We start from the raw sequence: 23,612 nt of genomic DNA on the forward strand, positions 1-23,612 counted from the left end.
TTTGAAAGTGTACATGGTAACGTTTATTTAGGCAATAGAACCCTGATTTAGAGGGGATTATCATCTGGTAGCAGACCACGTTAGGAAAGTAAGAGACAATGTCAATTACTAATGTAATGCCCAGATAATCACGGTTTTATTGCAATTAGAAACTGGTACATTTTAAATTGTTACCTTTTGAATGTTTCCCTTTCCTTGCATTTTGCTTTGTATCTGAAATGGAAGGTTCTGTCTGGAAACCTTCTTCTGGTCTTCACATTAGCTTATCATTTCATACTGCTGAGAACCTTGTATAGAAGCCTACAAGCCTGTTGGTACTCTACAAACAATCCACAAATCATTGTCAAAATGTATCATCTTTTAGAGATCTCAGATTTGAAGCTGAACATTTGTGTTTGTTTTTTTGCTTGAGAATCATTGAGAACAATACAGTCAAAACCACAGAAGACCTGCAAGGAAATCAATTCAAGTGTTCCTCATTATGAACATGAGATCTTAGTTATATAAGTCACTAATTTGGGTTGATTGAATCGCAGGGTTTGCATCTCGTTTCTCATGGATAGATTCTGTTAACTTTTATAGATGATAGTTACTTAATGAAAGGGAAATATATGTAATGTTTTTTTGCAAGAGGGGCAGTGGGATGAAATGAACCAGTGGCAAGAAATGTTAAAGAGGATAACATCTTAATTTCAACACATAAAGCACAATTTCCACTATGGTACTCAAGTCATCTGATTTTTATTGAATTCAGTGTTTCTGTTTTTTCTGTTTTAATGGAAATAAGTCTACATAGCTATATATAAGAAATTTGTATTATGTAAATGTTAGAAAAGAAAAAACAAAACAAATTGGACTTAACGAGAAATGTGAGCAGTTACGCCAGCAACATAGTGCAGTCATTTTTTTTTTTTTTTTGCCAAAATGAAACTAGATTTACAAAGAAAAACATAAATCATAGGTAAGGAAAATTCATACACAAATAAGGTTAACGAAACTTCACATGTAAATTATGGATGAATCGGAAAAATACTAACTTCAGGAACCAAATGAAAGAAGCAAAGAAAATAAAAACAACATATACTGTAATAGATCATGGAAAGCTGAAAATGAAATAAAAATACCTAGATATGAAGAACAACAATATGATGCATATGGGCCCAGAGGCTTTCCCCCACTCTTCCTTTCTTTGTTTATATATGTATGTCCACTCTGTACACATTTAGTGTAATTCTAACTGCAAACAGTCTGCTAATATTTAATTCCTGATAACCCAATCTGTATTTAGAAGCAGTGCTTCCCACAGTGCATTTTGATTTAGGAGCCACTGGTTTTAAAGTAAACTCTAGCAGCAGTGCCCATCCCTAAGGATTATGTCATTTAAAAATTAAATGAAAGAAATTCTCTTTGGTATCATTCCTTTGTATAACTTTATGACTTCATTTCATATTCATAGCACTTTTTATTGTTCCCAACTCCGATATGCAGCAAGCATACACTACAGTATATTACGGAAATTGAGCAGATATATAAGGCTTGACAAATCAGGAACACTGCTGGTTACACATGGCAGTTTTTCAAAGAATGTTATCGTGTGAAACTGACAGTATAAATGCCATATAAATGTAGTGAATTTGTTGCTAAAACAAAATGGTCAGCTCCATTGGCTAAGGCAGTAGAGAGTATCCCACATGCAGATAACAGGGCATAGTTAAAGACTCTCATTGGAAAGCATTATGAGCTGTTCCAGTTTCAAGGGTGAGATTCATTAGAAGCAATATTCTTAGATTTATTTCGCACTGACACTTACAATTAAGGTTCACATGAAAACTTGGAATGGGGGAAACGGTTAAGCATAATTTTTAATTTTGTTGTGTAAATGAGGCAGTTATGGATCAATTTAACAACCGTCTTGACAGACTGTTAAACGGTTGTTAGTTACCTTTATGTGCAATATCTTGAAAGATGGATGGAGTTCCCTCTCAAGAAAGCGTCTGATCTAATACTCCAAAGCCAGCTTAACTCTATTCATTTTTTTTTTCATTTAGGAAAAAAATAAGAAGGATAGAGAAATTGGTTCTAGAACTTTTCAGTCCAGTGGAGAGTTCAATGCAGTAAACAGTAATAAAGCTCCATCAAGATGCTCTACATTTATCTTACTGATTGTTTGGAAGTGAATGAATCACTCAGTCTGTTATGTTACATACTGAGACTGGAGATTTATCATATGAAAAATGGAAGGCTGCAGCTTTAAATCATGTTTATACACATTGTGAAGAATATCCTGCTATTCCAAATGTCTCTTAATGTGTCAGAATTTTGACTAACTCCCCTGAGGGTAGCACACATCCTGAGGGATTCCAGAATTCTTCTGTGTATGTACACTATGTGTCATACCTTCAGGAAAAAAAAAAAAAAAGTATTTTGACTTTTAAATTTACTTTAAAAATCCCTGCAGACATTCCAATTTCTGTGGTACAAATAACATCCGAACACAAAATTACTATATATCAATTTAAAAAACACAGTATCTGGCAAAGTTGGAATATATTAAACTGATAAGGTGCACATTTAAACATGTGTATCATCAAGATCCATCTTGAAATGATAGCATTTGATGGATGAAGACATTTAAAGAAACATATTCTATGTCTGGCAGTTGATTTATTGCCAAATAGTCTTTACAACATGTGTCAGTGGTACCAAGCCCACTTGCATCAATTATTCAGTGTCCAGGACTTTTTTTCTTTTTTAAGCATCTTTATAAGATTTATGTAGCTGAAGGCAAATATAAAATGTTTTGCAATCACATGCTTACCAAACAATAGACACATTGGTGGGAGTAGTCTAACACCATTTTGTTACTGTTTCTGACATAATTTTAAAGAACATATTCTGCTGCTTTCTACAAGGTATTCTAGAAGATGTACAAGATCAAAGAAACAAAACAAATGGTTTTTAAGAAATAAACAGTAACGATTACCATTTGGCTGCTTTTTGACAAAACCCACTGGTGCTCTTTACTAACTTCTATCCTCCACAAGACTGAGCATGAAGGCTGGTGGCAGTCTTTTATATCTACCTGCTTGCATGGGAATCAGCTTTAACGAATTGATTGGCAATTGGTCTAATCAGGACCGGTGAGCCTAATAAGAAGGGGATCAATCAACCCCAGATAGTTAGGGACACAAAATATTGAATTATATACAAACTCAATGCAATACAAAACACCAAACCAATATACACACTATTGACAGAGAAATCATGCGCCAGGTCTTCATCTTGTCATAAGGGAGCTAGGTGGGAGGCAAGGTGTTTATCCTGTATTTAGTCATTACAAACATACAGTTGAATTTATCCCTAGAACTATATCAGTGCTTGTTATATTTTGTATGCAAACAAAGTACACTAAGATGCAATATAATTTAAAAATGTACTTCATTGACAGTAAAACAACACTTCTGCGCTACTCATACATCAACACAAGGAACAGTTGATCAGTCAATTACATTTTTTTTTAATAGTAGTATACTGTATATGATGATGCGGTAGAAGATGCTTCTCTTGCATTTTCTTTCCATGCTATACAAAGCATTTGAACTGTCTGATTTGTACTAAACTGGCATCCTATTTTGGGACACTACATGTTAAATGGCATTCAGGTATAACTCAGGATTAAGCATCTTTGTGAACAAACAAGCAGTGGTAAAATAAATATTGTAGATTGGAGATAATGGACACTCAGTATGAATGATGGGTGTTGTATTCCAAGGGGAGGTTTTCAACAGTGTTACTTTTGGAAAGTCCAAACATTTCAGCATACTGTAAATCACAAGAGGTTAGGGTTAGGGTTAACCAATCAAAACTCTGAAATATCAAACCAACCTGGTGGTGTTTGTGGCTCTGCAGGCTTTACTTTGCCATGTACTGGGGGACTGTAAGATGATTAAGCACCCCTGGGGTTCAGTTATGCATGTCTCTATAGTAATTTAGTAAGTACAGGTAATAACTGCATTTAGAACAGAATATGAGAGATCTGGATGAAAAACTTTAGTTAATATTCTGTTTTTTAATGAATCCATGTTTTTTTGTAGTCTGCGGCATGTTTAATAATCCAATTAATTAGGCTAGAATCAAAGAGTCTTAATGAGCATAATCTAAAAGTTTCATGATCATAAAAGAAATGTTACTCTTAATGGCTGAGCAGAAGCTTTGTTAATAGGACCCTGAGGGAGTTTCTGGGCTCTCTTGTTCTCATACACTTGGTCAGCTGTCAGTATCTTTCAGGAATAACTGGGATGTTTATATGCAATATGCTTTCAGGTTCCACAGCCCTCACACAGTCTCTCTCTCTTCCTGGTCTTCTGCAGTTCCACACAAGTGCAAGTAGTCTTTCCTTAAAGGAAGCCCTAAGGTGAATAAACTGGCCCTTTTTATACCTGACGCCCCGCTGGAACACACCTACCTGCTGATTATCCACAGCTGACAATAACACACAGCAGGCAGGCTCTCCCAGGAGCGTCAGGTATTTCATTAAGTAATTACAACGATTACACTATGTACAATATACATTTACACAAAAAAGAAAAAAACAAACAAACCAAAAAAAACTCTTCATGTGCAGGGCTCCTGCCCTGCCACAAAGCCATATTCAAATTGTCAGGTCATTCCAACAAGGCGTTCACAAGCAATCATATAAACAAGCATCCGTCCAAACAAGAAAACCTATTAAACAATTTTTTAAGCTTGGTGAAGCTGACAGGGTAGAACTGCAGTGAGCCAGCAGTTGCTTGAGCAAACTTGACTTTCAAGGAATGTTGATAGCACCCTCTTGTGGTAAAGGGTAAAATGGCAGTGAGGCAACATTGTGACCACCCATCAGGTTCCACAGTGCCTATATATTTTCACACAGATTTCTTTGAGTAATATCAAAACTAATTAATCTGTTTAAATATAAATAATAAAAACAATGTAAAGTTGAGCATCAGTGGCTGATAAAACCCCTAAAACATGAACAGTAAGCCATGCTCTCTGTGTGGCTCAATATAGGGTTTGCTTGCGGTCCTTAAGACTAGAGCATCACATCCTGCTGTTAGAAAGTATTTTAACACAGAAGTAGTTATCTTATAATAATTTAAGAGTTGCAAGAATCTTACTTATTTTACCAAACACTTTGTTTTACTTTGAATTTCATATTACAGTAAATCTATTCTGATGGTTGTATTGTGGAGTAAGGAAGAGTAACCATAAAACAGACTACATTAAAAAAAAAAAAAAAAAAAAAAGCCAATAAATGAGAAAAACTGGCATGGCGCTTAAAAAAGGACAGGTGGGTTCATTTACAAGAAATAGTGCTAGTATTATAGCATGCTACCTTTATTTAATGTTGTAATTATTGATATTGATAGTGACCCCCAACAGCAATGATTTTGAAATGAACATGTGCTGAAGTCAAACCATTAACCTGTAGATAAAATAATTTAAAATACCACGTTATTGCCAGTCCACAAGTCGAAGGTGTTCTAACTCTGCCTTGTCAGTCATTATTCTGATGTGTTAACACAAATACATACATATCATTGTTATGCTGTTATTGCACGGCTGTCTTACAAGTTTACCTTTTATAATGACGACTGTGAATAAAAGTGTAATTGTCATGAGTGACAATGAGAATGTCACCTTGAATAGAACAATGTAATTCTGTTAATGAGGCAGCTGCATGTAACCCTGTTTCTGCTACTTCCCATCACGTCCTTGGACATGTCACAGTTGATATTGGCAGCGTTGTTGACAGGTTTAATGGGATCTTTCGGGAGTGTATCATTATTACCTCATCGTAAGTGTCTTAGTCACATAGTCTTATGCTGTCTTTTACTGAAGCAATACTTTTACACTTTTTATTGCATCTTCATGCCTTCACTTCAAAGTAAAGGATTGTTTTATGTCATGCAATATACCCTTGCAATACAGCTGTCTGGAAAATAGTATTTGATTTGTTTGTTTATATACTTGGTTTATATATGTACAGTAACCTCAAATTCAGTTATCATTCTGCCCTATCTCATTAAATCATAAATGGTAATACATGTGCAGCTGTGGCCAAAAATTCAACACCTGCTGAATAATGTTACGTTAGCATATCGAATCGGTAGTTTTCCATATACTTAATGAAAAACTGGCACAAATTGAAAAATGTGACATTTCAAAATCTAACATACAATACTGTATGTACTACTATTATGGCTTCTGGTAGACTTTTGCAATATCATTTTGCAGTTTCTTTGATTATATGATATGATTAAACCATTTGATTAAATTTATGTTCTTTTTTTTTTTTTTTTAAATGTCTCAATCCTAAAATTCAAGGCGATGCAAAACTTTTGGCCATAGCTGTGTACAAACACACCATTTTTATACTTAATAAAACATTATTAAATTACAGTTACAAATACAGCCAGCTAGTTCATTAATCAATAAGTACTGCAAATGAACCATGAATCAAAACTACATTATCTCTAATATGTCTTAGACCACTCCAGTCACTTTGAACTACCAGAGCGATTAAGCACTATAAGCTTTAAAATTAAGACATCCATAAAAGTGTTACTGACAAAACAAAAGGGATGCATGTAGCAGAGTTGAAATAATTACCACTTCATTGACAGGGCATTAAGGAGACTAATATGTCATATAATTGTGTTCCTTAATCAAACAGTTTGCCAGTACATTTGGCACAGCCATGTTTAATTCTCATTTAAATGAATCTTCAAAATGACAGCATACATTTTAAGCAATAATAATAATAATAATAATAATAATAATAATAATAATAATAATAATAATAATAATAATAATAATAATAATTTTATGACAGATGTACTGAGATAAGAGTATAGGGCTACATGGAGTGGAGGTATTATGCAAGCATACACTACTGTAAGCGTTCAAAGGAACGTTCACATTAAGATAGGGACACTCAATATGGTTAACTTTTCAGGATTGAAATGACTAATTATTTTTGAATACACCATCCTGATGACCTGATGTTACATGCTCATAATAAGCAATTGATTACTACAGGATTATATATTATAAAAGTTGTCCGTATTAAAACATAGCAAAGTGTAATAAAGCATAGTGAAAACATGGTTAAGCTCAGGTAAACATTGTAAAGCCTATATATAATACATGGATGAAGGCTATATTTACATCCCGAGCCATTCGAAAAAAAAATATTTTCCTCTCTAGAGGAAAATATACTTGAACTTTGACCCATTTGACTCCTCGAGACCATCACTTTCAATTCAAACACATAATGATCTTGTATGACTTTTTAAACTTCCCAATGCACTGTTTTCCACAGCTGAGAGGTTAATTGAAGTTGTGTTTTATGTCCACTAGAGGGCAATGACAGAGAAGTGTGTTTTCACCGATCGGCTTTCATGGGTTGTTCATGAGATTAATTTACTACTTTTTTTTAAACGCACTGTAAATTGAATGGTTTTACTTTTTTTTTTTTTACTCATAACCTAACACAGATTCTTTTGCAATCTAAATGGCAGATTTTGCCATTCAACTGAAGATTCCATAACATTTCATTTAACTATTACTACAACTGCTTGGCAGAGGAGATACCATGATCAGGAAGATGGTTCACCCAGGGCGAGGCTCGGCCATTGCACTCCGGCTGTGCTGACCCCTGCGAATTCCCCAAATGCGGGAATCTCGACTGGATAATTTGTGGTAGTGGGAGACTGCGTTCACTCTCCCTCCCCCCTGATGTTCTGCTGCTACTACTAATGATAAAAGGGCTTGTAATGGTGCAGTCTTTAAAAAATAAAAACAACAACAAAAAAAACATGTTAAGATGCCATTTAAGAGCCTTCACACATCTGCCCTAGAACAGCATGAGGAAACATTAGCATGTACTAAAACAGCAAGCCAAATTCAAATACAATTGGCATCTCTGTATTATGCATTGTAGTTTATAAAACTGCAGACTCCCTGAGTCATGTCTCCTTTTTAAATGCTGTTACAGTTTGTAAAATGAACAAAATGGAGTCATTCCTATTTATTTACAGTAAGTGAGTTTGTGTGTGTGGAGTTTAATAGATCTCAAAAGTATCCCATACAAAAAAGAAAAATATGAATGTATATGTATGATGAGTTTACATAATGTGTACATTGCATGAACTGTGCACTTATATTTATGACCAATCTGATCAGGACTGAACAGGCCAAATCATTTGAAAAGAAGCTTAATGTTGGGTAGGACCACGTGGCTTCTGGTTCTTTGTTTGAGACAGGTGTGTCATGTCCAGAGTTGAACTTATTATTGATCTAAAGTATGTCTGTTGCTTGACCCGTCATGACCTACTTGCATTCAGAGTTGTTCTTTCTGGTAAAAGTTTCCTGCAAGTGTTTCTTTCAAAACTGCACATTTATAGCTATGCATGGCTGAGAAATGTTATGGAACTATATTGTTACCTACAATTACTTTAAGCACTATACATTACAGTATACATTAAAGTGTACAGTACAAGTTTTCTATTAACAGCCATGGATCAGATTTCTTCTCATTATACATAACTAGTGGTAGTAATTTGAACAGTTTTTATTAAACCATTTGTCAATACTGTATAATAACCTTAAATGGCTCGTACATCTTTGTCCTGCTGCTGGTTGTGCTTTCAAAGCTTATTATGAATAAGGCCTTTTTTCCTCCAGGAAAATAGCAAATAGTGACAAGTTTGTGATTAAACAGAAAAAAAAAATATTACATGCTTGAAGCTCTATTAGGTAAGCTATTAGTCACAACAATTTAGATAAGCTCAACAACCCAATTCAAACCACATCTGTGGCCGTATTCAGAATACTATTGCTTTCATCAACAGGAAATAATACAACCTGCTCCTGGAGGTTCACATGACATGCTCTCCCTGATATGAACTCAGATCACACCAATTCACTTACATTTACTAAAACTGCATACACTGGAAGCAACTAACATATGCAATGTGAGACAGATGGAGATGTGTGAAAACTGGCCTCCAGGTAACTGATTTACTTAACAGTAAAAAAAATAAATAAATTGCATGCCATCTGCACATTGCATGTCATCTGCACATTGCATGCCATCTGCACATTGCATGTCATCTGCACATTGCATGAAAATTGAAATTGAAACAAAATGTTGCCTAATTTATTTACTACATTGTCAAAAGCGACGCCAGTGAGACAGCTGTGTGGTATTTCTTTGGCACTGCAGTTTGTCTGCCAGGCTGCAAGTAGTGTTACTTTAAATTAATCACTTACTCTTGAAATCAAATTAAAAGAAACGAGAGCTACAGCATGTCACCTGCTCAAATTGTTTTAATATAACGTACATTTTTTAACAGTCACTGTTGGTTTTAAGTTGTGAGTATCAGGCTTGTCATATATCTTTGAATCATGTGGGGTTCTGGCTAAAGATACATTATGACTGCAAAGACCTAGCATCCATAAAAAAGCTGTTTTCTATAGGTAACACCAAAGTTGGTATGAATTATGTTTTTGGTTCCAGATGCCGCCACATATTCATTAAAAGATCCAAATGCTCACTGGTTTCCATGGTAACTGTGTAAATAAAGGGCACCTAGTAGATCATTTCTTAAGTGTAAGGCCCATCATAACTATTTTAAACATAAATATGTTTGTTACTGTAGTAATTTAGATAGTTCCTTAGTGTAAAGTTACAAAGATAGCAGCATTTAATTAGTCAGTAACCTGAAATACTTCTGGCACTACACAATAAGGGTATTTGTTGTGTTTCTAGGTAGCTAACCATAGCAGCTTCTGTTTTAACTGCTTTAAAGTGTATTAGCTAACCAGTGATGCATGCCTTTACATTGCACTAGTTTTAAGCTGCAATATAAATTGCTGCTGAAATTTGGTAAACTTATGATCCACTACAGTGTAAATATTAATTACCTCAGTTGCTGAAAAAACAAACAACGGGAAAGACACTTTCCAGATTTCCAAATAAAGTAATGCAGCGCACAAAAATACAGTTCGAAAAAAAAAAAAGATGTGGTAATGCATTTAATTACATACTGTATTCTCATATTCTTTTAAATGGGAACTAATTAAGAACACATGCTCCTAATTCCACTCCATTTTTTACCTTCAAATATTACTTCAACACACGCAAAAAACCCACAACGAGAAAACAGTCATCTTATTTGCGCAGATTGCTTCCCACAGCCTCCTGGACTCAGAATTATTAAAAAGCTTGAAGCAAAAAAAAAGGTCTAAGTCTAGTCAAACACATCACACGACATGAAGCAAAACAGCATTTTCCAGAGCAAATTTGGGGAGGTGATGAAGCCCCTTTTTGATGTTCAAGAATATTATGTTTCTGGACTCCCCGGTGAAAAAGTACTGTGGCAATTGCTGTGTTAAAATCATGGTAGTGTTGTAGTGAGTATTACGGGATTGTTGCAGAGTAAACCATGGTATTATCATAGTATACAATGGTAATTACCATAATTTAACATGGTAATCACTACAATATACTGTAGTTTACCAAGTTCCGTGGTATAGTTCTACATGGGAATGCATTAATATGGTATTTACCATTGTATTAACCAAACAGTACAATCTGTAGCACCATAATACTGAAAAAAAAAAAAAAAAAAAAAAAATACAATAGTTTGATCTTTCAATTTAGCACAGTTTATTATATGTAATGGCAGCACAGTCTGTGTAAACATATTGATTCAGTCACAGAAAATGTGATTAGAAGGCATTCACATTACAAGCACCTAGGATAACACATCATCCTACTAAATACACTCAATGATGTAGTAAAACATTTACACTGAAATTGAGGCATTTTAACTATAAATTAGCCCTAAAGCTAAATTGTCCTACACTAATGTAATATTTTATGAAGACCATAACTGGACCACATAGCATAAAGTAAGTGTCAATGTATGAAGTATTAAAGGAATATGTTCCTAGTTACAAGAACTAATGAATACAAATAGGAAACCATTTACATTGAAAACTATTGTAATTACCTCTATTAAACTAAAATGTAAAAATGAACTAAAATATATTGAAATGTGATACACAAAATCAACAAGTACAAGTTAAAAGTAGAAAACTATCAGCTATTTTTATATTGAGGAATAATTACACTATTTTTATTTCTCCGTAGCTGCTTCATTTCATTGCCAAACTTCTTCCTAATGGCTAGCTTGATAGCGGTGTCATGTGTTCCAGGGAATTCCCCCTTCACAGCTGCTGCCGTACGGAAACATTAGAACAGCATCACATATTAAATAAATACAAATGATTGCATTCTGTAAGGCAAGACTAGGACAAAAATGTGCTTTACGTAAAATACAAATTTAATATTAACCATAAAATCATTTAGCAAAAGTCATCTAATAAGAAAGTTTTCCTATGATATCATAAAGCTCCTTTGTTGGGACTGGACTCTTGCCAGATGTGCCTCCTCCACGTACAGTATATGTGTCATATACAAACTTGGTATGATTCAGTTTGGAGCATCGACTGACAAGTCCCTCGCTGATGAACAAAGGAATACAAAAGAATTAGATTTAAGAGACAAAAGTATTTTTATGGATTAATACTAAGGTAGAACCTAAACACAAGCAACAATATATGAGATCCAGCATTTATTATGATCATGCTATTTCAAGTATGTTTGACATAAGTTACTACATTTACTAAACATCATTACTGTATTAAAACGGTGCTCTGTAGTGCTTGACTGCCGGACGCCAATCTAACATTGCGCGGGATATAACTTTTGAGTTTTATTTTTGGTTTCGGGGGGCATTTTCAATTGATATGCAACTTGCCATACCTGCATAAATACATAATTTACAAATATCAAACAGAGAAAAAAAATATCTATCAATGAACATACCTGGTTGAGTGAAGGATCATTCTCCTCATTAGACATAAATCGTTAAATCTTTTTTTCCACTTTCCTTTCACAAAAGACATATATCTTGTGTTTTTTTCTTAATGAAAATGACCCAGTATTCTGTCAAAACTAAAATAAAATACCTATCATGGTAAAATACCATGGTATCTTGGTAAAATCATGCTAAAATACCACGGTAACTTGAGGTAGTGAAAAATGTACAATAATACCATGGTATTTACTGTAATATACCAGAGTTTACCATTGTTTAGTACAGTTTATTATAGTATACCATGGTAATTATTGTAGTACTTTTTCACCTGGGCTGTGGGTTAAATAAACATGGTTGTCAGCCCCCTCCTTTTTGAAGTGTGAAAAATAAAATAGCATATATATATTTCTGGGTTAAGCCACAGCTGGATTTTATGGGATCATTTTGCAGCACTGGGGATTACTCTGCATTTCATCAACCACTTATTTAAGCTTTCTCCTAAGGGACACTTGCATGAGAACTCATGGCCGCTGCAGCTACACTGCTAATATCTTAGTATCTTCATTTAAGCTGGCAACTACAAATCTCCAGTATTCCAGTGGACAAAATCTAACGGCAACTTGTACCTTGACCTGCAACATAAGAGGATCATCATAGTGGGGTCTTTATGGTGACTTTTTGGTTTGAGATATTGGCTTCATACTTGGAACACATATGTATTCTGAGTTTCCCTTGGTCAAGTTCAGTCATTGGTGTCGTACAAGAAAAGTTAACCCTTTCATGACAAAATGGAACTATTTTCAATTTTACTTCATGTTTACAAACTATTTGATCTTAGATTATGATCTTGAAGCTTGTTCCTTCACTTTAATTGATACTGTGGCGTATCCTCTCATGAGAATGCAAGGTCTGTTGTGGCTCTGCCCTGGAAACTGCCCTTCATCTAGTTATCTTTTCTAGTCAATTTTCTTTCTCTTGTCATGTTCCTCTCGATATCTACAGTTTGACTGTAGGCTGACAAGATATGCTGAGGATGTCACTAAAGCTTTGCATGCTTATTGTTTCTCACCCCCCTGTGATTGTGTAATTAGCTATTTTTTTTTTTTTCACCAGCCATAATCTTGTTTTATATCACATAACTGGCTTGGCTGTCATTTAAAAACAAAGCAAAACAACCCTGATTAAAATGTGGTTTGGTCAATGAAAACCTAGTTAAGATTGTCATAGGCCAGGTAGGCTATTGAGAGTGAGTTCACAGAAGAACGAAGATCTAGGAAGGCTCATTCGCAATGGAGGAGGCGTGGGCAGGGCGGCGTGAGACGGTGCTTTGCAGACGGTGCAGGGCAGCAAGCGTATTTTTTGTGTTCACACTGAACACGACACAAATGTTGACTTGGGACTGCACACACGGCAAAAGTGCATATTTCAGTATAGAGGGAGCAGGAAAAAATTAACCTGATCGACAAATTTAAAAAACTATTTTACTTTATCAGCTGGCAGCAGAGTCGTGTTAGGAGTTAGGATGGTATATTTGCTTCGTAGTTTTGATCAACATATTGTTATTTCTGAATATCTCCTTTAACATGTTTGAAGTGAACAAGATATTACTTAAAATGGAAAAGAACTTGTTAAAATGTGTTAATGCAAGGTTAGATTTTCTGCCTTTACGATTATATTCAATCCTCACATTTTAAGTACCAATCAATGATAATGAGTTTATTTTATGTATGGCAATTTTTTGTTACTCAGGGCTTTTTAGTTTTTGACTCCACAGTAAAAGCTAAGGCAGAGATCAATGTGCTTATAATAAGGAAGATTACATTGTCTGATCAAATTAAAACGATCAGTCACTGCATGTATTTATGGAATTTTAGCAGTATCGCTGTAAACAAGAAAAACTACTGTATGATTCATTGATTGGTACTGTAAAACAAAAATGGATTGAAAATAATCGGTATTTGTTCTGAATTGTATTACAATAAATAAAGACCAATACCACATTTAACATCTTGCAGTTCAGGATGGTGAATTTTAAGGGCTGTTAATCTATTTGCATTTTCTTATTAATTAATGTCTTACATGCATTTATAGTAGTGCTGCTCCTGGAGGCTGCAGGTGTGAATGAATAAATAAACAATCCTATAAACTGGCGACACCATGTTGTTGTTTGTGTAGAACCAGGTTTGTGGTCATTAAGACCGTTGCTAAGGAAGTGACGCATTTCCTTTTCTAGTGCAGAGGAGCATGCAATCTTCAGACTGTGCTGCTGGGGGGGTGGGGTGGGCACTGACAGCTGACAAGTGGAAACATTGAGAACCACAAAACAAAATTATTACTCGAGAGTCAATACATTTCAATCATTTTTTCCGCCCCTCATGGCTTTGCGCCCGGGAGGCTGCCCCGCTCGCCCCTCACTAGTTACGGCTCTGGCTGACACTACAATGTTGTGAGGCAAGGCATGTTGCCCTATACATAATTAGATTGAAACTTGTCTAAAAATAATGTTGAACATTCTAAAAAAATAAGAGTTGTTTTTAATTGGCTATTTAAACTGCATTTAAAAACATTTAAATAATAATGAGAGTGTGTGGGGATCGTGGGTTTGTATGTAAATCATTGCTGTATTGGGGAATTATGGGAAGGAGGTCTCAGGGTAGCTTTAGCTTGTATTGTTTTTTATTGCAATTTATTTAATATATACACAATTAAAGATAAGTGTGCGGTATTGGTACTTGCCCAGGGTGATTACTGTATCCAAACGTGCACAAGCTTCGGCAAATCTTGTTTACCCTAACAGTTTCAACAGCGTCTGCTGAAAGACATTTTTCCTCAGGCAATTAAAGACCTACCTTCGCAATACGGTTGCTGAAAGCGGAATTGTTGCATTGGGATATTCCAGTGAATAGTATGACGTGATTGACAGACTAGCGACTCATAACCGCCTCTTGTGTGTTTTAGAGGGTCTGTCCCACAAGACTGTTTTATTCCTATCAAAAGTACTTGCCAATTCAAAAAATAAAATAAAATAAGAACAAAATGATTAAAAAGGATATATACATTTTAGTTTAGTTTTTTCAAGCGCGGCTGCATTTTAGTAAGAGCAGTAACGGCTGGTTGAATTTGTTTTCGGTGTTTGCCAGAATACTGTACATCCAGATTAAGCAGAGCATCGCTTTGCGTCAAATATTAATAGATTTCTTTTTTACAAAAGAACAACAAAGGAAGAAAACACAAAATAGTCTTGCAAAGTGCAAAGCCGCTGAAAATTATACAGTCAATTTGGATCATTTTATGCTGGCTTTAATAAAAAAAGTTTATCATTGTTAGTTATTACAGTTTTATCTTCAGGTAAATGTTTTTGATGTGAAAATTTTAAACGGCACACAGTTTTGCTGAAATGGGAAGTAAATAGTAATGTGATAAACATTTACAGTGCAGAGTGGTAACTTTGCTGAAGAGAATACGTGTGTTTCTGAAGAGATACCCACTGTCTTTTGATGCTCTGCATCCAAAGACTTGTAATTAAAAGCTTTAAAAATGAATGTTTGTTATTCTGTCCTAAACCAGCAGATTGTCAGTCCCAGACTGTTGTGACACACACACACACACACACACACATATATATATATATATATATATATATATATATATATATATATATATATATATATATATATATATATATGTATGTATAATATCAGGAACCTCTTATTTACCATTTTGGCCTTGACTGTTTGAACCTAATCTCTATAGATCTACATGATGAGCTGAGTGGCACTGGTGTGTGCTAGAACATGCTGTCACATCTACGATCTCCCAGCCTTTGAGAAAACATGTACCAAGCACAAGCATTAATGTTTGAAGCTGGTCCTGCCGCCCAATGGATAGAGTGAGCCTTCTCTGCTGATACAGCTTTCAGATTCCTATTGATGTCCACGCTTCTATAACTCAGAAAAGCATTGAGTCACCCTTTTTTTACCAGCTCTTGTGGTTCATTCTCAACACCTCTTTGTCAGGAGACAGAGACAGCTTTTAGAGCCACTGGTAGTTGAGATTGAACAATGCATTAGTCATGACTGTCAGGAACCCGCACCCTTCTCTCCTACTGGCATTTGTTTCTTAATATTACATTTCTTAGCTGTTTAATATCCTGTTATGTGGGCATTGTGCAGTACAGTGGTAATATGCTTACCCATCTAACTAGCTTCAAGGAGTCCTTTCAGAAGGTTTATTTATTTATTTATTTATTTATTTATTTATTGTTGGCCTAGTCTGTAAGCATGGCAGAAACAACAGAACAATAGTTTTATAGAACACCTATAGCAAACATACATACTAATTCTGGTTTGCAGCTGTTTTTTGCTGTATAAAATATCAGGTTAGTTGTTGATCCTGGAACTTTTCAACATCTTATTTCAATGCTGACAAATATTCAGACTGCCCTCCCATGCTGCATGATGTGAATGAAGAATGCTTGACAAACCAGCATTAGCTGTGTGGAATATTATCCCACAAAGCAGTACATATCACTATGCTAGCGATAACAGACCATTTTTAATCAAGTGAGACTGTAGGGATATTGTATGCTTGCTTGGCAATGGCAGAATGAGGACCAACATAGGTGGCAATTTGTATTGTTTACATATCAAAGTGTGCAGTACTTCACTGTAATGTAAACAATTTTGATAGTGTAGACCTTCTTTCAGCCTTCATGGATAACAGTCTACCATGTAAAAATATGAACTTCCCAGGATAATCTAAAACATAAACTTTAATGTATTGTAGGAAGCCATCCACTTGTCAAATGCAAAGAAAATGTCATATTGACATGTAGTATAGAGGGCGGGGAAGTGAGCAGATATAAAGGCTAGGCATTGGGACCACCTTTCCCAGTACAGACTATTACCAGCACCTGACACCTTGCCCTATACTCATTTTGTACTGAATCACAGTACAGTAGATGCAAAAGCCAGTATTGTTAAATGTAAAGAATAAGCGGCTTAAATGCACTGATGTTTAAAGCTTGTTAATGATGCAATCAGGTATGTCCTGATATATTCCAATTAGACATTTTATTGTTTGAAATTAGCATAAAATATACTGTGTGTGTGTGTGTGTGTGTGTGTGTGTGTGTGTGTATATATATATAATATGATATATATATATATAATATATATATACTATATATATATATATATATATAGTCGTAATATTTGAAAGCATTATTAAGCCAGTTTATTTCTCAAATAAACGTGTTTTATAATGAAAATTTTTAAAAATAGCAAATGGGGGGTGGGGGGGGTAAACAAGACTTACATAATGTTATTTATTTCAATGGTTAAGACCAATAACATTGTAGAACTTCAAGTTCCACTTAAAATTTTTATATATATATATTATATATATATATATATATATATATATATATATATATATATTATATATATAGATCTGCAGATTTGTTTTTTTTCCCAGGTGGGGGAATTTTTTTTACTTGAAATTTCAGAGTAATACCAATTTAAATAAATAATATTACCAACCATCACAAAATGATCTGTGGTGAATATGTACAACAATTTAATTATTTTTTTTATTAAAAGCTATATGTATGATTCCACTTATATACAAAATCTTACAGTAATTATTGTTTAAAATGCTTTTTTTCTGCATGTTGATGGAATATTTTTAGATCTGATATACGCTAGTATATGCTCCTTTTATTTGATATTACTACATGCATAACGTTATTTTAAATGATTAACAAAAAGTACTATACTTTTGAGAAATATTTGAGAGCTTTTTTTATGGTGGAAGATGTTTGAGAAGTGTAATGTGTAAAGAATAATTTAGCTGGTACAATTGTGAAACAAGCAGATTTCAATCCACATAAGAGATAATGAAAAAAAAAACAACAAAAAAAAGTAAAACTCTGTGGGAAAGAAAACATTAAAAAATTATTTAATTGATGACAATTTAATCAAGAACATTTTATAGGTTCATTCAGTTGCTTCACTGTTGAAGATAAAGGAATGCCTGGAAGCACAGATCTGATAACATCAGCCAATGTTTTGCCAGATGAATTCTGAAATGCAAGGAACAGCAGTGTAGAACACTGATAATGTTTCAAGAAGAAAACACAACTCTAGCACGCCATGCCCTCATGGTTCACTAATCTTTCATTCTGCAGCAGGCTTGCTTCTGTAGAGAAATAATTATACAATAAGGAATTTTGATTTCCTATAGCCTATACAGTATATTCCAGTTAGTATCAGTAGTGTCACCTTTTTTTTTAATCAAACACCTTTACATGTTTGAGAGGTTTAGATCAACAACTAATTTAACATTTAATAACTTAAGGTCCATGTATTTCCTCTTAACATTATACAGTGTAACCATTGCAATTTGGGCCCTTAATATTAATAGTGAATTCTGCACAAAGCTCTCACATTTTCATAAACATAATCTCTTATTTCAAATTCCCCTGTCTCCCTACTGTTCACTGAACTTCACCTTCTCAGAAAAGAAAATAATTCCTAGTTCAGTTGGCAAGTATAGAGTTTAAAATTGAAGTTGTACTTTTTATTGACTATGTGTTATTCTCTATTAGAGATTTCAGCTGTACATGTGCAACTTGAAAGTTAAATCTCATGACAAACAAAAAGAAAAAGGCTATGTAGTCGAACTCTGCAGTAATACCATTTATGCTCTTTCAAAGAAAAACAACATAGGGTTATACCCGGCTGTGTTTGCATTGTACATTAAACTTTCTCATCCATTAACAGCAGAATTAGCCCTGGAGCAGCTTAACACACTAATAGCACAGCTGGGCCCCAGATGATTCGGCAGAGGCATAAATCTGCGACTTTCCCACGAATAGTTGACTATCTGCTGCTGAGGTGGCCTCTAGCAGGCTTTGCATTCATTTGGATTTAATATTACACACTTACTGGTATTTAATGAGCAATTGATTAATAGAGAGATTAAAACACAAACTATAATTCTGGTGTTTCATTTCGAGAGTCCAAAGCACTACCCCCTAAAACCAAAAGGCAGGGCATGCACACAATGTCAGCTGTATGTGAGATACACAAATGTTGACTGGAGTTGAGTCTTGTAGTGCAAAACTATTGCCTTGAGGGTTAAAAAAAAAGAAGAAAGTGGGCGATATTTATTGTTCACTGTAAGTCACTGTTTTCAACCCAAGAGGAGACGATTTCCACTGGAAGGTCAAAACTGCAGCCAATACTGTATATGTAGGGCTTCTGATTTTCAGTTTTAACCAATAAAACCTGATAAAACACCCCCGATACAAAAAATAGACATTGGTGGATAGCCAATAGAGACCGGAAAATGCTGAAAAAACTGTGGAAATGGATAATCAATTCAAATTGACTTTACCCTTTTTTAATTAAAAAGTAAAACCTACAACAAAAATAATAATAAATACATTTCCCAGTGCTGCTGAGCAATGTACCGCCTTCTAGACTTGTATCTATTATTTTGAAAAGTAACTGAAAACACTACTTTCATACAGTATATCAAAAACAAAAGCCCCGAAAAAAAAAAAAAAACGATTTATGTAAAACTTGCTCAGAAAAATGCAATTAATGAAAATTGAAAAACAGAAGCCCTTATGCATATGTTTTATTAAACATGGGATGTCAGAGGGCAATAGTGTTTGGCTGCTGAGTGGCAATAGTTCATAGTAGCCCAAACAGGTTTTTTTGTCATGTGACACTATTATCCAATAGGGTGGCACATGTCAATCTGAGTATTAAATAAATAAGCATGAAACATACCTTTGCACGTGGGGGGTGGGGTTGTCTTTCCAGTTAACAGTGAAAGTTTGCTTTAAATGCACATTTCTTCAATTTTCTTCAGTTACTTTCAAAATAAGAATCAACTTTTATAAGTGGAACATACTGTAAGCTTTCAGGCTTCACATGAGGTGACAAGATGTTCATAGAATTCCCTTGAGATATTCTGTTTGTTTAAAATATTCAGTGAACTGTGAAGCTGAATTATTTCTTTTTTTAAAATTTCTGTTGCTTTGTTGGTTCATGTTTTAACATGGTTATAAAAAATAGGAAAATGTCTTAAAAAGTTCAAACGTGGTATGTTAATGATTCTATAATAACATCAATATTTCACCTTTTTCCCTTAACAAAACTACACATTACAGTAGGGTATGGGACAAGGCAAGCTGGTAAAAAGCATTATGATTTCATTGAGGCGACGTAAAGTTTTGTTTCTGTGAAGTATGTGCCCTTTACAAGCAAAGTGAACATTTTATTTGAGGACACCTAATAACTATAATCCCTTTTAAACCTGGATGACAGCCCAAAACCAATCAAGCAAATAATCGCGTGTGGGAAATCTGGGAAAGAAGGTACAGCTGTATTAAAGAGCAAAATGTAGGCCACGGGCCATTTAAAGACCAGTCTTGCTGATGGTCCATGGCTACCAAAAGCAAAAGTGAGTTTCAGCACCAGTTTCTTACTAAATTCTAAGATTAATTAAGCATGTTTAAAGGATAAATAAAAAAAAAACGAACTAACATGCAAAATACATGTCCTGTCCCAAAACATTGCCTTGGTTTAAGACTACTACATAATCAATGTTTAGCTCTAGGCGTTCCTAATAGTTTAATTCTAATTAGGTATGTATCTGTGTCTGACGTACATGAATGTGTCGCTTGCTCTGGCTACCCTCAGCAATGCCTTATGACTCAGGAAGCAATACCTTTCCCTTTATTTCTTAAAATCTTAAGAACATAAGAACATAAGAAAGTTTACAAACGAGAGGAGGCCATTCGACCCATCTTGCTCGTTTGGTTGTTAGTAGCTTATTGATCCCAAAATCTCATCAAGCAGCTTCTTGAAGGATCCCAGGGTGTCAGCTTCAACAACATTACTGGGGAGTTGATTCCAGACCCTCACAATTCTCTGTGTAAAAAAGTGTCTCCTATTTTCTGTTCTGAATGCCCCTTTTTCTAAACTCCATTTGTGACCCCTGGTCCTTGTTTCTTTTTTCAGGCTGAAAAAGTCCCTTGGGTCGACACTGTCAATACCTTTTAGAATTTTGAATGCTTGAATTAGGTCGCCACGTAGTCTTCTTTGTTCAAGACTGAACAGATTCAATTCTTTTAGCCTGTCTGCATATGACATGCCTTTTAAGCCTGGAATAATTCTGGTCGCTCTTCTTTGCACTCTTTCTAGAGCAGCAATATCTTTTTTATAGCAAGGTGACCAGAACTGAACACAATATTCAAGATGAGGTCTTACTAGTGCATTGTACAGTTTTAACATTACTTCCCTTGATTTAAATTCAACACTTTTCACAATGTATCCGAGCATCTTGTTAGCCTTTTTTATAGCTTCCCCACATTGTCTAGATGAAGACATTTCTGAGTCAACAAATCTTCAATCAAAATCTTCACATACATATAGTACATTTACATTTCTATTGTACCTTTATTTGAGGATCTACTATCCAGTTAGCTTAAAACTTGATATAGACATTCCTTGGGTTAAGTTCTTGAGGGTAACATATCTAGGTCCCACTACTTTTGCATGAGTTCTGTCTCTGATCAATTTAAAGAAGATTTCTCTTCAGAACTTGTTTCCCAAGCTTGAGCAAACTTTACATGAACATTTGTTACAAACCGTGTTTTTTTTTTTCACTTTACTAAAACATAAGCGCAGTATTTAATGTTTGGCCAAACGGATAGCGGGATGTAACATCTTATTTCAATTAGGGTTTCTGCTGCTTCAGTGAGATGACAGCGGGGTGGGGCTGAGGCCCATGGTGGTCAACTGACTTGCATAAGGTAACAAAGTTAGTTACTTGCTGATGTAGGATCATCTGGGACCAGGATTGTCTGTTTTTTAATTTGGTATTTACTTAGGAAAGAGTCAGAGCCAATATAAACATTACCTCATAATCAGATCAGACTCTTCCCAGGAAGGAACTGGGCTGATAATATTGGCTTGGGGCATGTGTTTTAAAATGAATAGTGCTCATTATGTTGTCATTTTAATGGATGTGAGTGTTTGTCAGTCAATTTAAATATTTAAAAGCTGGGACTATAAATGTGCCTCATCATTTAACTCAGCTCCAGACTTCCTTACAGGTTTCTACCTTTAAGTTAAGGACACATCTGATGAACCCCTCTTGGCAAATAAATTTATTAAAAACCTTGTTTGACACCCCTGGTGGTTCCTTATCCGTCTTGCTTCAAAGCTGTATGTCAGAGGTTTCTTCCCTGCAACTGTCACTGAATAGATGGGGTCTCATTGTTCTTTCCCAGTCATCCCCACTGCAGTCCAGTTATCGTCTCAGGAGGAAAAAAAATCGCCTTCAGGATCTTGGTGTGCAGTCATCCAGGAGTTGCAGCTCTATTTGCTGTGCAATGTTCTGCCTCTGTGGTCACAGTGTTTCAATTGCACCCTGCCTTGACCATGAATTCATGCTTAGTCTTAGTTTATATGTGTGTGTCTTAGATCCTATAGATTTACTGTAATCACATATTAGCCTACATATGTTAATATTTAATTCCCAGCGGTTTCAGGTATCCAACAGGTATAAGTGTTTAGCTGCAGCACCATATTGTATTTATTTGTGCTTTAGATTATGATTTTATATCTGTATTGCAGCATGGAAGAAATTATAACACACACACACACACACACACACACACACACATATATATATCTTTGCATGTATGTGATATTTTTTTCCATTGGCTTGGCTTACAGAGGACCTTGATGATTTACGAATGGAGGGAGTAACCAGCTTGGCATCACCTGGTAACAAGTTTAGCCAGGGTCGCAGTTCTTACTGTCCTGAACCCCAAGCCAAAGTCACACTCAACATCTGCTCAAGGTGTGCCAGGTAAAATCTACTTTAACCATCACTTCCCCGAATAAAGAAAATACCTAAATAGTCCTAATAGTATAGCAGTGCCTAATGGTTAGAAAAAAATAGTGTATGATCAAGTTTAGCTTCTGATCCACAACATATTTATTTTGAAAAAATGACCGCTTAACTTACAATTTTAAGATTTACTTGCTGATGGAAAGTGGTTATTACTATTATGGTTATAAATAAAAGAAATGCCCCATTCAACTAACATTTTAGCTGGAAAGAACAACACATTATAGGTTTTCCCTTTTACAGATCATATGTGGAATTTTTTGGTTTTAATTAAATTCAATTTTAATAAGCACCAAGTGTTGTCAATCTACTAGTAAGTTTACAGAGGTGACAACAGCATATATATTGTTACACCATAAAAGCACTATTGCATACGATACACTAAGCAGAAGTTTATTTTCCTTTTTCTAATCAAGTTATTGTCTTATCTCTGTATAGCGTCTAGGTGCTGAAAAGCATTCCATTATTGCCCATAGTTTCCTTTCGACACCCACACAAACACTGATTATTTTTAGGATTTTCACTTGCTTTTTTCCCAAATATTTCCTGTTTAACCCTGCAGGGGCAATATTCTCTGTTCTAAAGCTCATGCACTACTGATCCTGATGCCATAACCTGATAATCCCGATCTCTACTTGTGTTGGTTCTTTTTCTGTAATACTTACAAGCATGATGTTTTTCAAATGATATGACAGGGAATGTGTTTTATTTCATCAGGAAGTTCATTTTCAGTAGCCGTTCTATAAA

The 23,612-nt window shown here is 34.9% G+C and overlaps 1 protein-coding gene and 1 non-coding gene across 2 annotated transcripts in view; both read left to right on the forward strand.

Annotated features, from left to right (window-relative positions):
* The window catches only part of LOC121313399 (uncharacterized protein C8orf34 homolog), a 93,336-nt gene that overhangs the window by 48,895 nt on the left and 20,829 nt on the right, over window positions 1-23,612 (forward strand). Inside the window, exon 8 of the mRNA XM_041245887.1 lies at window positions 22,688-22,823. Within this exon, the coding sequence (XP_041101821.1) occupies window positions 22,688-22,823 (136 nt within the window). The remainder of the gene's footprint in view (window positions 1-22,687; window positions 22,824-23,612) is intronic.
* On the forward strand, window positions 7,612-7,775 carry LOC121313717. The gene has a single exon (XR_005950027.1). It is a non-coding gene; the product is annotated as a U1 spliceosomal RNA (small nuclear RNA).

The sequence above is a fragment of the Polyodon spathula genome, chromosome 3 (assembly GCF_017654505.1).
Source record: "Polyodon spathula isolate WHYD16114869_AA chromosome 3, ASM1765450v1, whole genome shotgun sequence".
In the NCBI taxonomy this organism is placed as follows: domain Eukaryota; kingdom Metazoa; phylum Chordata; class Actinopteri; order Acipenseriformes; family Polyodontidae; genus Polyodon; species Polyodon spathula.